The 20,237-nt window shown below is 36.4% G+C and overlaps 1 protein-coding gene across 1 annotated transcript in view; it reads right to left on the reverse strand.

Annotated features, from left to right (window-relative positions):
* The window catches only part of SPAG6 (sperm associated antigen 6), a 70,843-nt gene extending 52,912 nt beyond the window's left edge, over positions 1 to 17,931 (reverse strand). The window contains 3 exon segments of the mRNA XM_054590867.1: positions 13,376 to 13,382; positions 17,198 to 17,293; positions 17,379 to 17,931. Of these exon segments, the coding sequence (XP_054446842.1) occupies positions 13,376 to 13,382; positions 17,198 to 17,293; positions 17,379 to 17,931 (656 nt within the window).
* Positions 17,932 to 20,237: the final 2,306 nt, after the last annotated feature.

A 20,237-nucleotide genomic window follows, 5' to 3' on the forward strand; every position in this document is an offset into this window, starting at 1 on the left:
AGAAGGCTGTGGGTTTCATTCCCAGTCAGGGCACATAGCTAAACTGTGGATTCTATCCCTGGTTGGGGTGTGTATGGGAGGCAACCAATCAATGTTTCTCTCTCACATCAATGTCTCTCTCTCTCTTTCTCCCCCCATTACTCTCTCTCTCTGAAAAATAAATAAACATATCCTCAGGTGAGAATTTTTTAAAAATTAATTTTAAAACTGATATTTAAAATCTCAGCTTTGTTTCTTTAAAAACAAGTATCTACAAACTGAGCCTTTGGGTCCATTTCAGTCATAGTAAAGATTTCTTGTTGCCCTGATTAATCTTATCTTCTTTGTTTTGTTTTTAACTGTTTTAAACATTTTTATTTTAAAATATATATAATAAACTTTATTATTTTAACCATTTTTAGATGTACAATTTAATGGCATTAAGTACAGTCACAAAATTGTGTAACCATCACCCACTATCATTTCCAGAAGTTCATCCTCACTAACAGATAATCTGTAAATTAAACACTAACTCCCCATTTCCCCTTGCCCCTGGTAACCTCTATTCTACTTTCTGTCTCTCTAAGTTTGTCTACTGTAGATATCTCATATAAATGGACTCATATAATATTTGTCCTTTCTTGTCTTGCTTATTTCATACCATGTTTTTAACACTCTTCTGTCATAGCATGTATCAGAATTTCATTACCTTTTTAAGATCAATAATATTCTATGGTGTGTGTGTGTTTGCGCATATGATTTCTTTCCAGAAGGTATCCAGCCACGTAATATGAAAAATAGAGGCATTTATTAAAGAAAATACAAGATACAAGGAACATTGTACATAGGACAATGACACCTAAGCCTTCTTCAAAGTATGCACCTCGGGACTTCACACAGTTCTCCCAATTGCTATCAGCTACCCTGTTGTATTTTCCTGAATCTCATCAACGGTCTGATGCTCTTCCTTTTCAAAGGTGATTTTAGTTTTGAGGAAAGCCAGAAGTCCCAGGGCACCACATCTAGGCTGTAGGGGGGCTGAATCACCTGGGTGATTTGATATTTTGTCAAAAAACTCTGCATGACATGTGAAGCATGAACGGGCACATTTTTGTAATGAAATTGCAAATCACCAGTTGCCCATGGCTGCAGCCTTCTGAACCATCCAGGTAGTTTCCACGGAGGAATGTTCAAGCTTAATGCAAAATTTGATGCAGCTTCGTTCTTCTACTCAGTCATTTTCAATGCAACAGCCACACAGTACACATGCTCACTCAATGGCATCTACCACACCCACTGACTAGCACAACGAAGTCATCATTGTTTACACATGCTCATTCCAGTCCACTCTCCTTGGCTGCCAGGTTATGCCAACATTGCGCAAATCATTCTCATTATATTAACAATGGCTGGACTTTTTCCAGATAGACCTCGTATACAATATTGCGTTTGTCCACTCATCCATTGATAGACATTTAGGTTGTTTCTACCTTTTGGTTATAATGAATAATTCTGCTATGAACATTGGTGTACATGTATCAATCTGATTCCCAGCTTTCAATTCTTTTTAGTGTATACTTTTGAGTGGAATTGTTGAATCAAATGGTAATTTTATGTTTAATTTTTAAGAACCACCAAACTGTTTTCCACAATGGCTGCACCATTGTACATTCTCACCAGCAAAGCACAAGGGTTCCAATTTCTCTGCATTCTCATCAACACTTGTTATTTTTTGCTGTTTTTTAATAATAGCTATCCTAATGTATATGAAGTGTTATCTCACTGTGGTTTGATTTGTATGTACCTAATGACTAGTGATATTGAGCATCTCTTCATGTACTTATTGCCCACTTTTACAACTTCTTCAGAGAAATGTCCATTTGAATTTTTGGCCATTTTTGATTCAGGTTGTTTGTGGGGGGGGGTTTTGTTGAATATTAGCAGTTTCCTATATATTCTGGATATTAATATTTTTATCAGATATACACTTTGCAAATATAGTCTCTCATTCTGTAAGCTCTCTTTTTACTCTCTTTGTAGTGTCCTTTGATACCCTTCTTTGTACTTTCTGACTTAAAGTGATTTCTACCATATATAGTATTTACTTTCCAATTTTATTCAAAATTATCATAAGCTTTGTTAAAGATTTATTACTGTAAATTTTTCAAAACTTTAAAAATGTGAATTCCAACAAATTTTTATCTAAAACTACTTTCCATATGACCATTTACTATGAAATTGTCACTATCATTCATTCAAGCTTTGGAAGAAGTGATTTCTGCATACAATTAACCAATATACAACAAAGAATTCACCTTTGAGTATTAATATTACTATCTACTTATGCATTCTGTTTGAAGTTGATTGAGAATATAAAAGAAATTCATGCTTTAAAAATAGAAGGAATCAACTTGCCCCACTTATTACATGACTGCTTATGTTGAGAGACAACAGACTGAGGTAATTAAAAGCCTATATCTGGAGGTGGACTGATTGGGTTCAAATGTGGGTGATGCCACTTCCTAGCTATGGGAATCAACAAGGCTACTTAAAAACTCCATGTCTCATTTTCCTCATATATAAAATAGTGGTAAATTCTAGGGCTACCTCATACAATTGTTGTGAGAATTATAATGAGGTAAAATTTCTAAAGTGATAGGAACATGAATTGGGACATATTAAACACAAGTGCTTGACAAATAAATACTAACTAAAGGAATCAATTCCCTATGTTAACCATATTTTTCATCAACATTTTATTATTATTAGTGTATATTAATCAATACCTTCTATTCTGATGAAAAAACACTTAAGGTTCTACAGGCCCATAAATTGAGCCTTTTCTACCACATATTTTAGTAATTACCATGGAATGAATAATTCATTCAAGAAGTATCTGTTATGATTCAACACAATTCGTGTCAAAATACCATTGGCATATTTCACAGAACTAAAATAAATAATCCAAAAATCTGTATGAAAACACAGAAGACTCCAAATAGCAACAGAAACCTTGAAAAATAACATGATAGGGGGTATGATATTACCTGATATCAAATTATACTACAAGGCTATAGTAATCAAAACAATATGGTACTGTCATAAAAACACACATATATCAATGAAACAGAATAGAGAGCTCAGAAATAATTTCATGTCTATCCTGGCTGGTGTGGCTCATTGGACTGAGCACTGGCCTGCAAATCAAAGTGTCATGGTTCAATTCCCAGTAAGGGCACATGCCTGGGTTGTGGTCCAGGTCCTCAGTAGGGGGCACTCAATAGGCAACCACACATTAATGTTTCTCTCTCTCTCTCTTTCTCCCTCCCTTACCCTCTGTCTAAAAATAAATAAATAAAATATTTAAAATTAAAAAATAATATGCCTATATGTTCAATTAATCTATAACAAAGGAAGCAAGAATATACAATAGGGTAAATAAAGTCTGTTCAATGAATAGTGGTGGAGGAATTGGACAGATACATGCAAAAAAAGAAACTAGACCACCATATTACACTATATGAAGAATAAACTCAAAATAGATTAAAGACTTAAATGGTAAGACCTATAACCATAAAACTCCTGGAAGAAAACATAGGCAGTAAAATCTGTCATATTTCTCTTAGCAATATTTTTTCTGACATATCTTCTTGGGTAAGGGAAATAAACAAATAAACAAATAGGACTATATCAAAATAAAAAGTTTTTACACAGCAAGGGAAATCATTACCAAAATCTAAAGACAACCTACTGAATGGAAGAAGATATTTGCCAACAATATATCTGATAAGGGGTTAATATCCAAAATTTATAAAGAACTCAGACAATACAACACCAGAAAAACAAACAATCCAATTAAAAAGTGGGCAGAAGACCTAAACAGATATTTCTCCAAAGAAGACATACTGATGGCCAACAGAAATATGAAAAGTTGCTCAACATCACTAATCATCAGAGAAATGTAAATCAAAACCACAATGAGATACCACCTCACATCTGTCAGAATGGCTATCATCAATAAATCAATAAACAAGTGTTGGCGAGGATGTAGAGAAAATGGAAGCTTCATGTACTGCTGGTAGGAATGTTGATCAGTGTGGAGGTCCCTCAAAAAAGTAAAAATGGAATTGCCTTATGACCCCATGATTCCACTTTTGGGAATATATCCAAAGAAAACCAAAACATTAATTTGAAAGAATGTATGTACCTTTATATTCATTGCAGCATTATTTACAGTAACAAAGATATGGGAGCAACACAAGTGCCCATCAATAGACAGGTGGGTAAAAAATGGAATATTATTCAGCCATGAAAAAAATGAAGTCTTAACTTTTGTGATAGCATGAATAGACCTAGAGGATATTAAGGTAAGTGCAATAAGTCAGACAAAGACAAGTATCATACGACTTCACTTATATGAGGAATCTAAAGAACAAAATAAACAAATAGAAATATACTCACAGACACAAAGAATATAGTGTCAGTTGACAGAGGGAAGGGGTTGGAGGGATGGGTAAAAACGGTGAAGGGATTAAGAAATACAAATTGGTAGTTACAGAATAATCATAGAGATGTAAATTATAGCATAGGGAATATAGTCAATAATATCATAATAACTATGTACGGGGCCAGGTGGGTACTTGAAATATTGGGAGGAGCACATTATAAAGTACCTGATTTTTTAACCACTATGCTGTACATCTGAAACTAATACATAATAATATTGAATGTAAACTATAATTGAAAAAAGACATGTGTGTGTGTGTGTGTGTGTTTGTATAGACAAGGTGTTGAAGCCCAATTGTATTTGACCTCAAGAAACTTATAAAGAGGCTGTGAGAGATAAACAAATACAACAAATTATGATGTGTGCAACTAAATGAGAAGTAGAGTATGCTCTGCAAACATACAGTAGAACATCTAACCCAGGCTTTAAAGAACACAGAAAAGGCAACTGAGGAGAAGTTACATCTTAGTTGATATCTGAAGGCTTCTGAGCAGATGGCCTGCTAAAAAATTGGAGTAGAAAGGTAAATAAATTGGAGAATATTCCAACCAAAAGGAACTATGTAGTTAAGAACCAAAAACAGTGTGATATATTGACAAAACTGAGAATGGAGTATGACTAAAGTACTAGAGGGGAGAGAGAAGGTTGAAGAAAGAAGGCTAAGAAATTAACAGAAGCAAAAATCCCGAAGGGTCCAATAAACTATTTTTAAGTATTTGGAGTTTTTTTAAGATTTTTAAAAATATTTTATTTATATACTTTTAGAGAGAAGGAGAGGGAGTGAGAAAAAGAAAGAAATATCAATGAGTGGTTGCCTCTCACATGTCACATGTGGGACTGGCCCACAACCCAGGCATGCGCCTGGAAATCGAACCAATGACTCTCTGGTTCACAGGCTGGCACTCAATCCACTGAGCCACACCAGCCAGGGCAAGTATTTTGAATTATATCTGACTATTAATGTAAGTGCAGTGACAGAATCAAATTTGTACTTTGTAAAGAAGGATCACTCTAATTATACTGGGGGAGCAGGGTTGGGGGGAAGGATGAAAATAGACAAGCTTGAAGACAGACCACTTTGGAAAGTGTTGTAGGAACCTACACCAGATGTGAAGATAGCCTGGAGAACAGCAATGGCAAAAGGGGAAGAGAAAAGTAGAAGGCCTAAGGAGATATTTAGGAGACAAACATTCATGTGAAAGAGATGGAATAATCGGTGATACTTCCAGGTTTCTGGCTTGGACAAAGGATACATGATTATGGCAGATTGCTGAGGAATCCATGATAAATTCAGATGAGCATGAAATGTTAAGTGTAGGGGTGATGTGGCAAGAGATAAAGCTAGAGAGTTTGGTTGGGGCCAGATCAAATTTAGCTATAGGTCAAATTAAGATTTTGTGATATTCTAAGTGAAATGGGAAGCCATGAGAAGCTTTATTGTTTACACTACTTACTCTCAGGGAAATAAATGAAAATGAAGACTGAGTAATTCCCAGGTCCATAAAGTATGACTGAGCAGGCTGTGTACCACAAATCCAGGAGGTGCCACTCACATAGATTATGATATAAATGGCACTCTCAAAATTGTGCAAAGCACAGCAGCTATCATGAGTGTAGTATGTTACGTGATTCTCTAGTTTATGTGAATAAATGTCTTATCTCCATAGTAAAATAATAAACACCTCTAGAGCAGGGCTTATGTTTTATACTTCTCTTCTGTTCCTCAAAGTATCTAGCACCATTCTGAATACATGGTCCGGCAGAAGGCAGGCGTGCTTGAGCGTGGTTGGCAGGGTACATGAATGTCTCGCACAAGATGGACAGCAATTTGAACATTTCACCTAAAATGTCATATGGTGTGCTTGAGTGTGATATTGTTATGTTACATAATTAAATGGTTATGATTTTGTAATAAAATATTTTGTAATAAAAAAAGGGGCATATTTGTGCCAGACTCTTTACAACTAGCTCTTATTGAAACACTTGTGCTCTTGGCTCTAGAAACCACCACTCACATTGATTTTACTAGTCTACATAATACCTTTTTTCCTATCAAAGAGTTTCTCCAATTATACTTATCAACTTTAATAGATTTAAATTTTTATTTCTGTAATAAGATATTACATTTACATGGTTATATTTTTACTGAGGTAAGTTTCATGACACTGGTGAATTTTATAACTTGTTCTCATCTTCCTTCACTGGTCCTATTTTATTTGAAAATATTTAAGTGTTGCTCCCTTGCTTTTATTTAGAGTAAGAATTTTCAGGACCTGATTTGGTTTCTCCTAGCTTCTATGATTATGTACTTTGGGCCACTATTCCTGCATTTGATTAAGAAATTATAAATTTGCCCTGGGTGGTGTTGCTCAGTGGATTGAGAGCCAGCCTGTGAACCAAAAGGTCACTGACTTGATTCCCAGCCAGGACAAGTGCCTGGGTTGCAGGCTGGGTCACCAGTGCAGGGTGCATGAGAGGCAGCCACACATTGATGTTTCTCTACCCCCCTTTCTCCTTCCCTTTCTCTCTAAAAGTAAATAAAATCTTTTTTAAAAAATCAATCATAAATTTTGGTATTACATGTCTGTTTTCTGTGAAATGCTTTTTTACTGTCATGAATAGCCAGTCAATTATGATTTTATTTTCATAAAGTATATTTTATTGATTATGCTATTACAGGTGTCCCAATTTTCCCCCTTTGCCTCTCTCCGCCTGGTACCTGCCTTCCCTCCAGCAATCCCCTCCCCTTAGTTCATGTCCATAGGTTGTGCATATGAGTTTTTTTATTTCTCCATTTCCTATACTATTCTTAACATACCCCTGTATATTTTGTACCTACCAGTTAGGCTTCTTATTCCCTACGCTATTTCCCCCCATTCTCCCCTTCTCCCTGCCCACTGATAACCCTGCAAATGATCTCCATATCTATGATTTTATTCCTGCTGTAGCTGTTTGCTTAGTTTTCTGTTTTTGTTTTTTTGGTTCTGTTGTTGATAATTGTTTGTTTTCATTAGGTGTTCATAGTCTTCTTTTTCTTAAATAAGTCCCTTGAACACTTCATGTAATAAAGCCTTGGTGACGATAAACTCCTGAAACTTTACCTTGTCTTGGAAGCACTTTATCTGCCCTTCCATTCTAAATGATAGCTTGCTGTGTAGAGTAATATTGGCTATAGGTCCTTGTTTTTCATCACTTTGAATACTTCTTGCCAGTCACTTCTAGCACACACAGTTTCTTTTGAGAACTCACCTGATAGCCTTATAGGAACTCCTTTGTAGATAACTCTCTCCTTTTCTCTTGTTGCTTTTAAGATTCTCTCTTTATCTTTAACCTTTGTATTATAATTATAACGTGTCTCGGTGTGGTCCTCTTTTGGTCCAGGTTGTTTGGGACTCTCTGTGCTTTCTGGACTTGGATGTCTATTTCCTTCACCAAATTAGGGAAGTTCTCTTTCATTATTTTTTTTTCAAATAAGTATTCAATTTCATGTCTTCCTCTTCTCCTTCTAGCACTCCTATTATTCAGATGTTGGCCGCTTTGGAGATGTCCCAGAGTCTTCTTATACTCTCCTCAATATTTTTTTTTGAATTCTTGTTTCTTCATTCTGTTCAAGTTGACTGTTTATTTATTCCTTACATTCCAACTTGTTTATTTGATTCTTGGCTTCATCCCCTCCACTGTCGGCTCCCTGTGGATTTCTCTTTATTTAACCTAATGTAGCCTTCATTTCTTCCCTTATGCTTTTGCTGAACTCAATGAGTTCTCTGAGCATCCTTATCACTAGTAATTTGAATTCTGCATCTGATAGGTTGGCTAGCCCCACTTTGCTTAGTTCTTTTTCTGGGGATTTGTTATGTTCTTTCATTTGGGCCATATTCCTTTGTTTCCTCAATTTGACAGCCTCCCTGTATTTGTTTCTTTGTATTAGGTAGATCTGCTTTTACTCTGTGTCTTAGCACACCTGTTAAGTTATATGGGGTGGAGCCCTAGGTATTTGCTAGGGTGGGGCAACCCCGTTTACCATTTTGTGGCTCTGTGTGTTGGGGAGGGGTTGGAAAGGGGACAATGCCACTGCTTGGATGCTGGAGGGTTGCTTGGCACTTGCCCTTCTTCCAGTCACTGTAGCCATTTCCCATATGCGGCTGGTGCCCCTCTAGCTGTTGCCCTGGTGTTAGTTTCCAGAGCAGGTAGGCTTGTGTACATTCTAGGACCATGTGGGCACTTTAAACAGACTTTCCTGAGAGACAAGCAATTTCTTCTGCCACCCCAACCCCCACTGATTTTTATAGCCAGAAGTTATGAGGCTTAACTTTCCTGGCACTGGAACCCTGGGCTGAGCAGTCTGTCCTGGGGCTGGGATCACTCATTCCCCAGTTATCCCAGTTTTTATCCACCACATATGAATGCTTGACCACCCATTTCTCCAGCCTCCACTGCCATCTCACCACCACACCACATCCTCTCCACCCCAGGTCCCCATCTCTATCCCTCCTACCCATCTGGATGAATATGGCTTCTTTAAATCCTTGGTTGTAGGACTTCCATACAGTTTGATTTTCTGGCAGTTCTGGGTGTTTTCTGTTTTGAGGTTAATTGTGATCCTTCATATGGTTGTACAAGGAGGCAAAGTGTGTCTAGCTATGCTTCCATCTTGACTGGAAGTCTCCCAATTATGTGTTTAGATGTTATATCCCTTACAACACACAAAGTGTTTTATAATATATTTAAAGGGTCAGAATGAATCAGGAAATGTATGTATAATCTTTTTACATTATGATAAAAAAACATCTATTTTCTCCTTTATAAATTATTATCATTATAGTTAATACTATAGTTAGTATCTTCTGAATTTTGTTTGGTGATTCACTATTAACTCAATTGCTTATGAGTGAAGGGCTACCACACCCGATATGTCATTTTTGGGTGGAGAGAGGTTAGAGGAAGATGGGACTGAGACCACTGACTCATTGAACAAGCTAGCAGTTCTTTTAAGAGGGCAAAGAAGCAGAGTATGTATTTATTTACTGATTTAATGATACATAGCATGTACCATTTACCAATTAAAACTGGTCTACTGCCAGGTTTAGAATGCATAATAAAGGGTATAACCTGCTGAAATGACCTTGTTCTACACCAACATTACTGTTTCTGTCATTATTACTGTATTAAATTGAAATTTCATTCATTCTTCCAGTGTGTCTGACTCTCCACTATGTCACAGCCATCATCATCTATATATGTGAGATTTGAACTGAGTGAGCATGTAAAGGATACAAGTTAAGGCAAGTTGAATTTACATATACTTTAGATAAAATGATTGGAACTCACATGTTTACAATTACATAAAGAAATATAAAAATGAGCTTTGACTATAGTTTTCAAATGAACATGTAAGTTCCACATATCAAAACCTTTATTCCCAGCTAAGGTATTCTTCCTAGGCTCCAGAACCCTATATATCCAAATTGCTTAACATAGTCACTAGTACATAGATATCCCAGACACACTACAACCTCCACACTGTTAGAGTGAAATCACCATTTCCTCTGCCTTTTGTATCCTCTTTCACCATTAACAAATGGCACTAATGTGCCTATGCAACCAGAAGCCTGGAACTCATCTTAAACTCATCTCTCTCCTGACTGCTTCTACTTACCCCTTTTACTAAGCCACAAGTCTTACATATCTCTTACCCAATGTAACTGGTACAGCAAAAATGGATACCTAGTCTTCCTGATACTTTTTTAATCTCTTCTAATCTGTTCTCCACGCTACTGGGAAAATCACCTTTCTAAAACACAAAATGGATCCCAATATTCCTCTAATTAAAACTCTTCAATGTCTGTCTATCAATTTCAGGATAAATACGAATTTCAGAAGAGGTTCTTAATAATTAGGCCTGTTTTCCTCTCTAGACACTGACTTTTCTCTCCCTTGCTTTATCACCCCCAAGAAGCTCCAGCCATACCTAAATATTTGTCTTTTCTATCAAGTATATGCCACGTTTTCTCTTGCCTCTGTGCCTATCCACATAATTTCCCTCTACCTAAATGTAGTTTCTCCCTCCCCCCCTTCATCTGGCTAACTCCTAGGAATGCCTCCTAGAAACTCCTATAAACAGCACCTTTCACTCCCAAAGCCTGAGTTAAGTACCCTCCATATGTGCTCCATATGTCTATCTTTAGACACTTATCAAACAGTATTTTATTTATTTATATATCTCTCCATTAGCAAATAAGCCCCTTAAGGGCTTTCTATTTTTGTATAATCAGCATCTAAGTATTCATCTGGCACTTGGACACTCAATAAATGTTTATTGAATGATGAACAAATGGTGAAAATTAATATGTAAAGAATAAATAGGACAGTTCTAAAAGGACTGTCTGCTCCAAGAGCTTTCATGAGTAATATCTAAAAAGGAAAATGTTGGAAGGCAGTTAATGCAAAAATGTATCTTCAGATAGAATTTTTATTTTATTCATACTCCACCTAGTCTAAATTCTTTGTAGGTAGTTTACTCTAAAATACATGTATACAAAGATAATCATTAAGAGCCATGGAGTGGAGACACAGATTGACAATTTTATTAGAAACATAGGTTATGGATAGTTTCTTCAGTTGAGCTCTGAACATAGCACTGAGTTTTATGTTAGCAAAAGTAAAAAAGGGAAATACTTCATGAAATAGAAAGTAGGAGCATTTTTTTCCCTAAAATTCCATACCAGGGGCTAGTTTGACAAGTAATAGTTAAGACAGTTAAATAAAAGAGTATATAAATCTTTATATTAAAAACATTTAATAACAAAATGGATAATATCTTCAATGGCAGATTTAAAAAGGCTATGGGATATTGTCTATTTTGTAAAATATGCCCTTGATTTAAAAATTAAAAAGGGGGCATATTATTAAACTAATTCTACAAAGACATTTCCATGGAAAACTAATATAACCTAGTAAATTACATAATTTAATAGTGATTCTGACTTGACACAGAGACAGAACATATGGAAAAGTAGAGAGAGATCATTTCCTTTGGAGACATATGCATACATACACACAAACACAAATGTTACTTGTTTTAACCTAGACTTTTGACAGAACTTAAGTAATAATAAATTTTTAAATTGAACTACCCTTATGGCAGAAAACATGGGGGCAAATGGCAAAAACCAAATCATTATTTACTTTGGAAATTAGGGAAGTCTGACTTGTGTTCTGCTGGGCCATCCCATGCACTGCAAGGCCAGGCCAAATTTTTCTCAAGGTGTGGCCCTGCATTTCTCCTAGGATTGGCATGTCTACTCGATAGAAATCCCAAAGTTCTGCCTCTAAAAATCATGGAAGAAAAATCCTTCACATAAAGCATGATTAAATGAGAAACAAAGGGAAGTGTTAGGTACACATTTACATCAATCAAACAACATTTTTTTTAAGTGCCTCCCTCTTCACAGTGCTCTACCTCATCTGTTCTCAAAAAGCCCAGGAGAAAAGACAGTCAGTCACAGCGCTGTGGGCTCTGATGAAGCCTCCTCTGTACCTTCCCTGATCCCAGCAGTGTCGCAGTCCAACAATTCTCTGAGGTACTCTCTTGGGCCTCAGTTCCCAGTGGATTTACACACTTTTCCCTGGGTGCTTTAAATGAGTTTCTGGTTTGATAAGACTTTTCCTTAGCCACAGGAAACCAGAAGGTCCTCAAGAGCTGTGAGGCCAGTTTAACCCTAAATACAACTCCTTCTCCCTCAAACCTCCAGGTATTTATTAAAGTTAGTCCTCTGCATCTGGCCTCCACTCAAGATCCCATAATAGTCAAGGAAACCTCAAAAGGCAATTATACACAATTATTGGACAGCCTTGGTACCTCAAGGCCTAAACAGACAACCTGTTTTAACAGTTAACACTGAGGCTTATTAGGAATTCCTATAACCATTTAGAAATGGTTTACTAATTCCTACAAGCAGAAAGTGCACAAGGTCAGGCAGCAATTAAGAAACAAGTCTTAGTCCCACTTTGACCATTAACTCACTTTGTGATGAGGGCAATTATTCAACCTTTTTGGGCTTAAGTATCCACACTGGAGCAGATACCTGCTCTACCTACCTGAGCTGTTACAAAAATCTGATTTTTAAGAGATGTGAAAACACAAAAATAATTACTTCTTCATTCTATTTAAACATGTTAAATATCTGCTCTATGCTAAGCATTATGCTAGGCATGGAATTCACAGTTAGTGGAGAAAACAGAAACTAAATCATTGCAATTCTGAAAGAGAAATATTAGGAGCAAGAAAAGCATAAATCAGGAGGCTTAACCTACTATGAGGGCCCAAGGAAGTTTTCCCTAAGGAATCAACATCTAAACAGAGCCAAAAAGAATGAGTAGTAATTAATTTTAGGCAAAGAAGTATTATAGGAAAAGGTTCTAGTCATAGGAGCAAAGGCCATTTAAAAAAAACAAAATTAAAATGTAAAGTGGAATTTAAAATATTTAAATAACCTTTCAAAAACTAATATGTAATATTTAAATTTAACCCACAGCATTTGCCATTTCCAAGCCCTACTCTTATAAGCTCATCAACAGCTTGTTGTTTTTTCTTATCATCCAGTTTTTCCCAAGAAATCAATGACACCCAGCTCTCACTGTATTTTTTCTATTTATGCACCAATGCCTATATAACAAAACAAATAAATGTTCATGTAGGAACAGTGATTTGGAACACAGAATAAAATACTGAATAATCCTGTTTTTAGGACATATTGTTAGATGCTACATTTTCAGAATTTTTATACTTCCCTAGAATATTTTCCATTTTAACATATGTGAAAAAAACCTCTATCCTTATGTTTAAGAAAAAAAAGTCAGTGCTTTGACTTATCATATATTTACAACTACATGACTCCTTTTATATTGACAAAATGCATCAAATTTAAATAGCATAATTCATTAAGTCTTTTGAAATTGCTCCACTAATTATCTTTATCCTATTGAACAGTGGTTTTTATAAGAGAATCATGGTACATTTACCTACCACATATGTTTTAAATACATCATAAATACTTAACACAGACTTTTTCTTCTCATAGCAAACTGAAGTGCTAGATAATTAATCTGAAGACTTTTAACCATGCTCTGTATACATGTAGTTTAAAGTCATTTTATGTCAATATATAATACTTATTTTCTTGAATTCTGAACCCATTAAATTGCCTCAACTTGCAAATTAGCTTCATACAGATGCATATTTAAAGTATTTTGCAAACTTCTTTATTTCTATTCTTCTGAAAATGTACATACCTAATGATATGCCATGTTTACTGTTTTAATATAGGTTATATGTGATATATTACAAAGTATTATTTTAAACTTTACCTCCACTTATAAAAATATTTGCTTCAGAGAAGTTTATTTTATTTAGCTAAGCAGTTTAAAAATAATTTTCTTGGAACTTTTACTAGCTTATTTCAAAAGACCTCTTAAACAACTTAAGAGTGGCCTGGTATTCCAATAAGCCATAAAACATGATTCTTATATGTTATAACTAAACAGCCACCTTATCTTGCTCAAATTCTACAATTGGTAGAAGTGGCAATGTATTTTTCTACTATTACAGATGTTATTCAAAGAGGAAAAGTATAAAAATTCATTTTTAAATAGCTACAAGATGCAATGGTTCAAACATACAGGGTTTGATGGTACATAAAGAGACTTTTCACAACCAATCACCTTTTTAATGTTTCATGTATGCCCTTTTTATTTAGAATAAAATCTCAATGAGAAAAAATAACCCTGAATTATAGACACACTGTACACAGTTCTTTCTAGAACAAAGTTTGATTAGAAATCAAACTTATTTTTGTCCAAATATTCTTAAGAATATATCTAGCAACACTTTGTTTGCTTTAGTAATTACTTTGGATATACTTAACAAGAAAAAGTCTCTCATTAGCTAATTAGCACATCAAAAACAAAATGAAAAAGAGCAGAGATTTAAAATGAAGTAAAACTCCATTGATGGTTTTCACCTTTAAAGTTTCTTTCACAGTGGATGAATTCAAGAATTTTTAACAAGTGAACTACTGATTTATCATAATGCCTATATGGAAATAGTTTTTCACACTATCTTGATACATGAAATGTACTTATACTTTATTAGAAAAAGTGAGGGAAAAAAACCCTCCCATGTATGCAGAAATTATGTCAAAGCCAAGAATAAAATGTATTGGTGTCTTAGACTACCAAAATAAAGTCACAAGTCTGATAAAAACAAAGTTTGATGAGAATATATAATTGATGCATACATACAGTGGCTTATTCAAAAGCATGTTGAATCCAGATGATTTTTTTAAAAGAATAAGCCATCTGAATATTTCAGTTAATTGACTTAGGTTTTCATAACAAAGCTGACCAATTATTTTTTAATTAAAAAATAAATATATTAGTATATTCATGATCTGTCTCTATGTAAAATAACTAAAGAGGTACTTGAAATTAAATCTAGCTTACATGAAATATATTAAAATAAATTTCTTAGGAAAAGAAAAATTAATGTTCCATCAAGTTATTAGTCAAGTGCATATAACTTTAAAACATTAAGTTATATTGGTTTTGTATTTCATTCCTTCATAAGCCAGACCATAAGTGGAAATAGGTGGCTATTTAGAATGTCATATCTAAGTCACTTATATTTTGGTGATCACCTAGCCTAAATATTTGGATTGATTAAATTCCATAATATATTCTACACTGTACACTCATGGGAAGAGAAAACCTGCCACTATTATATTAAAACATGATATTCTGTATCTTAAGTGTTATCTATACTTCTACATGTCAGTATCAAATTTTTAATGTCAATCATTTTACCCTTTAAATTGTTTTTTAGTTTAGCTGTGTATTGTCCAAAAAGTGAATATTTTTAATTTCCAAATTTCCATTCACAAAGGCCATTGAGTAGGACTGAGAGGAAAAAGTGACCTAAAAAATAAGTGCATTTTAAAAAATGTAATATAATCTAATAATCTTGAATTAGTCAGTATATATGAAAATTTGTGTATCCAGCAATCCTCTGAGTACTTTGAGGAGTATATATGCATGCACAAAAGCACATACATACATGCAGAAGAAAGTAAGTTATCCACATGAAACAACTGTAGAACAAAAGATTATCAACTTTGAAATGACAAAATGTTTTAAATGGAAAACACATTAGTGGTTGCCCAGGGTTAGGGACAAGAGGGAGGTAGGTGTGATTATAAAGGGCAATATGAGGAGGCATCCTTGTGATGAAAGAGTTTTGTGTCTTAACTATGGTGGTGGTGGATACATGCAGGATAAAACTGTAGAACACACACAAATATGTACAATTAAGACTAGGGAAATTTAAATTAAATCAATGAATTGTCAATGTCAACATCCTGGTTGTGGTATCATACTACAGTTTTGAGGTATATGGGATCTTCTATTATTTCTCACAACTACATATGAATTTACAATTAACCCTAAATAAAAATTTTTAAGTGATTATAAAGTACACTTTCTCTTATAAATACATCTCCTGACTCCAAATGAAAACATACAAGGAATAAACACCAAAATCTCTCCCAGTAACAAAATAATAATAATAATAATAATAATAATAATAAAATCTAGGTGCACTAGTAATTCCTCTGGGGAACAGAATAAATATTATGTCTAAACATGCATGCTCTGCCCATATGTTCTTAATTTTCTTTTAATTCCATGTTAATTTAAATGAGTTTTAAAGATCATATCCTATAAATTGAAGGTTTTCTCTTGACACTGTAATCATAAAATGTTATCTTACTTTTGAGTTCCGATGGTGGTTGGAATCATGCAGAGAGAGAGAGAGAGATTGAGAGAGAAGAAAAGAGAAAAAGAGAACCATAATTATCGTATCTCTTTGCTAATAGATAAGAAGCAAATCACACACACCGACACGTAACTCTTCCTCTATAGTCTCCAAGAGTTTGGGCTGAGAGGTGGAATGAGAACACCATAAGGATTTCTCATATCTAGGTCTTTACCGACTTTGAATCTCCTGGAAAATATTCAAGCACATCATTGCTCTTTCACTAATGCAAAACGAGAAATAATGTGTCAACTGCTCTGGAATTCCTTTGGTGTAAAGAAGTGGAAGGTGATCAAAGGGAGGGTGACATGCACCGGCACCCGGATAAAACGGGTCTGATTAGGGCAGATTCCCATTCACGTAAAATGACTTCCAGGCAATTCCTTTGGCTTTGACTTCCAACTTGACACTTGCCTGGCTGCGATAAGGATGGAAATAGGGACGCTGGGCCTCTCTCACACCGGTCTGAAAGCTTCACCCTCTCAGCCTCAGCCCGCAAGGCAAGCTAAAGAGTCTGAATGCTTCTACAGCCTTCACGGTGAACTGGAGGAATTTAGGAACGCCGTCCTCCAGTCCCAATTTTTATCCTCCCCAAAGCTCAGCCAGTAGGGGAGGGAGTGGGAAAGGAGGCCTGGGTAAGGAAAGCGTTCAAGAGCAGAACCGGGGACTCGGGGCTAGGAGAGGCCAGGTGACACCGGGCGGCGAGTGGCCGGGGATACGAGTGACAGGCGAGGCAGGGCTGAGGACTCAGAGTGACTAAGGACTCGAGTCGCCGAGGAGGGCAGAGGCCCCAGGTGGCACAGCTCCGCAAGTCCAAGGCTACGGGGGTTCAGGTGAGGGCTCACCGGCGTTCTGCAGGGGCTCGATATTTTGGGGTCTGGTCGCCAGCTCCGCCACCATCTGCAGGAACTGGGTCCGGGCTTTCTGGTACTGCTCGAACACTGCGGGGACAGACGCAGCGGAGGGGGCCGCCCCGTCGTCCCTGCTCCCGCCGCCAGCCGTCGGGGCGCCCGCCCCAGCCCCTACCTTGCAGCACCTGCGTCTGCCTCCTGGCGCCCGCGGCCACAGCGCCCGCCCGCCACAGGCTCGCCCGCCCGCCGGGCCTGTGAGTCCGCGAGCGGACGGGGCGACTGCGACGGCCACTCGGCCTCGGACCGGGGCTGGTCCTCCCTGTGCACCCACATCTCCCTGTCAACCGACCAGAACAGAAACGCGGCCGTCTCGCTGCAACGGCCAGTCCCCGGAGTGACGTCACGGCCCCGGGCCCCGCGTTCGCAAAGCCGGCCAGCCCCGGGGGAACTCCACCGGCAGGGGCGCCCCCGACGTGCCAGACGCGCCCCACAGCTACCGGCGTCGTGCACCGTCGAGTGTCACTAACCTGCTGGGAAGGACGTCGCAAGGAGCCCAGGTTCTTTACAAACCGCTCCAGACCAGCGTAGCAGCCTGACAGCACGCGACTCGTCCGACCAGGAACCCCACGCGCGGGGAAAACCCGCTGCAAGTGAGGGGAGACGAGGAAATTGGGCAACGAGTCGTCTTGTCTTTGACAGTCAAAAGAAATCTCAATGTGATATTGCATAATCTGATAAATATATTATTGTCAATGCAACCTTAAAGTCAAACGTTTTTCCCTTTAGTCCAGCTTTCATATACCAGACATTTCGGTTTTCAGAATCCCTGGTGGGTCAAGACAACGATGCTGATACCCTGAATTACATTGTATTGAAAACATCTAATAAGCACTCCTACATATTCAACGAGAAAAGCAGACGAGGAAACAAAGGTATAGATGTTCTGTCTTCCATGACTTTCTCCTACTACTACTAGCTTTGCTGTTTCCTCACTTTTGTGTGAGTTTTAAACATTTTCACTTTTTAAAATGTAGGCTCATTTTGTTGCTGAATGACATTTCCAGGAAAAGGTGGGAGGAGAGAATCTTTACCTGGAAAGTCTTAATTCATATTATCTTAACAAGACTTTCCTAGCTTATATAACTTGAACTCTTTACTGAGTCTCTTTTAACAAAAATTAGATGCTTAGTCTATTACTGGTTTCTAGCTTCTCTTAAAAAACTGTAGACATATGTCTCAATCACAGGTGTCAATTTAAAATGTTTCCCCATCAGAAACTACAATTTCACCAGGTGCCAAGTGAGTAGTCACAGCTGCTGCTGAGTAGTGCCAAGACAGGAAACCTCTTGACATGCCTTCTTCAATAGAAGGGAGCATGCAAACTTGGCTGGTTCTTATATTTGGGATGAGTCCTATAAAATAATCTTGGAGATCTCATTCTGACTTGAGCCCTCTAATGAAGTCCTAATATTCTGTGGTACCCCAAATAGCTGGAGAATGGACCAAAAATCAGAGAGAGCAGTGGGTTCAGTAAGGCAGGTGCCTGCCTGTCTTTTGCGCCACAGTTCAGAAGCCAATGATATCCACAATCCCTTTACTTAATTCTAAGGCAAAAGGTTCATAATGATCTCCACATTTTCTTAAGGAAACAGACCTTTAAAATTAAGGTTTTTGTGTGTTTTTACTTCAAGGTGTGGGGAGAAACAGGTTGAGCAAATAATGAAAATTGCAAAAAACCTTCCTTGTAATTTTGTTTTCAGTTCCTTGTTGCATTATGAAAAAAAAATCCCCTTAAAACTAAAAGGTTCCATAATTGGTTTCAGTCCTTAAACAATCAAACTCCCAAGCTAGTACAGCTTCCATTTTTAGTAAATGTTTTACTATGTATTTTTTCTTTTACTATGTGTTTTCTACTTTAAAAGTATTGAGATTAGAGCTCAGTGGTGAAAAAGGTCTAAACCTATAAGCCTATGTCTATTTAAGGAATGCTACAAAGTTTGAAAACCTAAATTCAAGTGGTATCTAATTTGTTTTTAACTACAGATGTGAGAGTATGTCATTAGCCATGTCTATGGATTAAACTGTATTGTTCCTGATAAAACACAAAATAGGATTCCTATTTTATATCTGAAATTGGACATATTAAAAAAGCTTGATCCTCGCTCCTTAATTCTAGCTTCCTTTTTAGAAGCTTTTAAAATTAAATGGAGAAATGTAACATATAATGATCATAATATATAGTTAGGAATTCAAATAAAATATGGCAACAGATTATTGTTACTAACAAGAAAGCCAATCTGTATTTTCTGACCCACTTTTCAACTTCCTAACTTTAAAACACCATTCTGTTTTTTCAAAGTTAATTGAATGCCCCCACAATCACATACACAATTCTAACAATTAAGCACTGAGGGGAGGGAAAAAAACTATTTAAAGGGATATTTCAGGGGGGTTTTTTCCAAATGCTATTTAAGATTACTTAAAGATTACTTAAAGTTCTTAAAGTACCAGATGCCTTTAAATACAGATATACAATGTATTTGGCACATTAAACAATACATTTGATTGAGAATGAAACATATTATCTGAACAACTTGCAAAAATGTTTCCATGAAAGATATGTTTGGGAGACTTTGGCTCTTCTGTAAAAAGCTAATCTTACGTAACTTCAAAATCACCTTTGTATTCCTCTACTTATGTAAATGAAATTCCAAAAGACAGTATAAAACCAGTTGAAAAGTTCTGTTTCTCTTTAAAAATCTGCTTTGGAAATTCAGATAATCCCATTATCATGGGAATATATTCTACATATGCCTAAAATAAATTTTGTTCATTTTAATATGTATGCTTTTTTTCTTCAGCTCCTAGCTGAATTTTAAAAATTAAAGCTTTATATATACTAATTAGATATTAACATCCACATTTTTAAAACTGTTGTTGAGATGAATGATGTGTGTATACGTATGTGCTAGATACTTTGCTAGTAACAGAATGTCCCTGTCTTCTAAGACATGAAATCTAGTGGGAGACAGAC

The sequence above is a fragment of the Pteronotus mesoamericanus genome, unplaced genomic scaffold (assembly GCF_021234165.1).
Source record: "Pteronotus mesoamericanus isolate MK-2021 breed Mesoamerican mustached bat unplaced genomic scaffold, CSHL_Meso_final contig_130, whole genome shotgun sequence".
Taxonomy (NCBI): domain Eukaryota; kingdom Metazoa; phylum Chordata; class Mammalia; order Chiroptera; family Mormoopidae; genus Pteronotus; species Pteronotus mesoamericanus.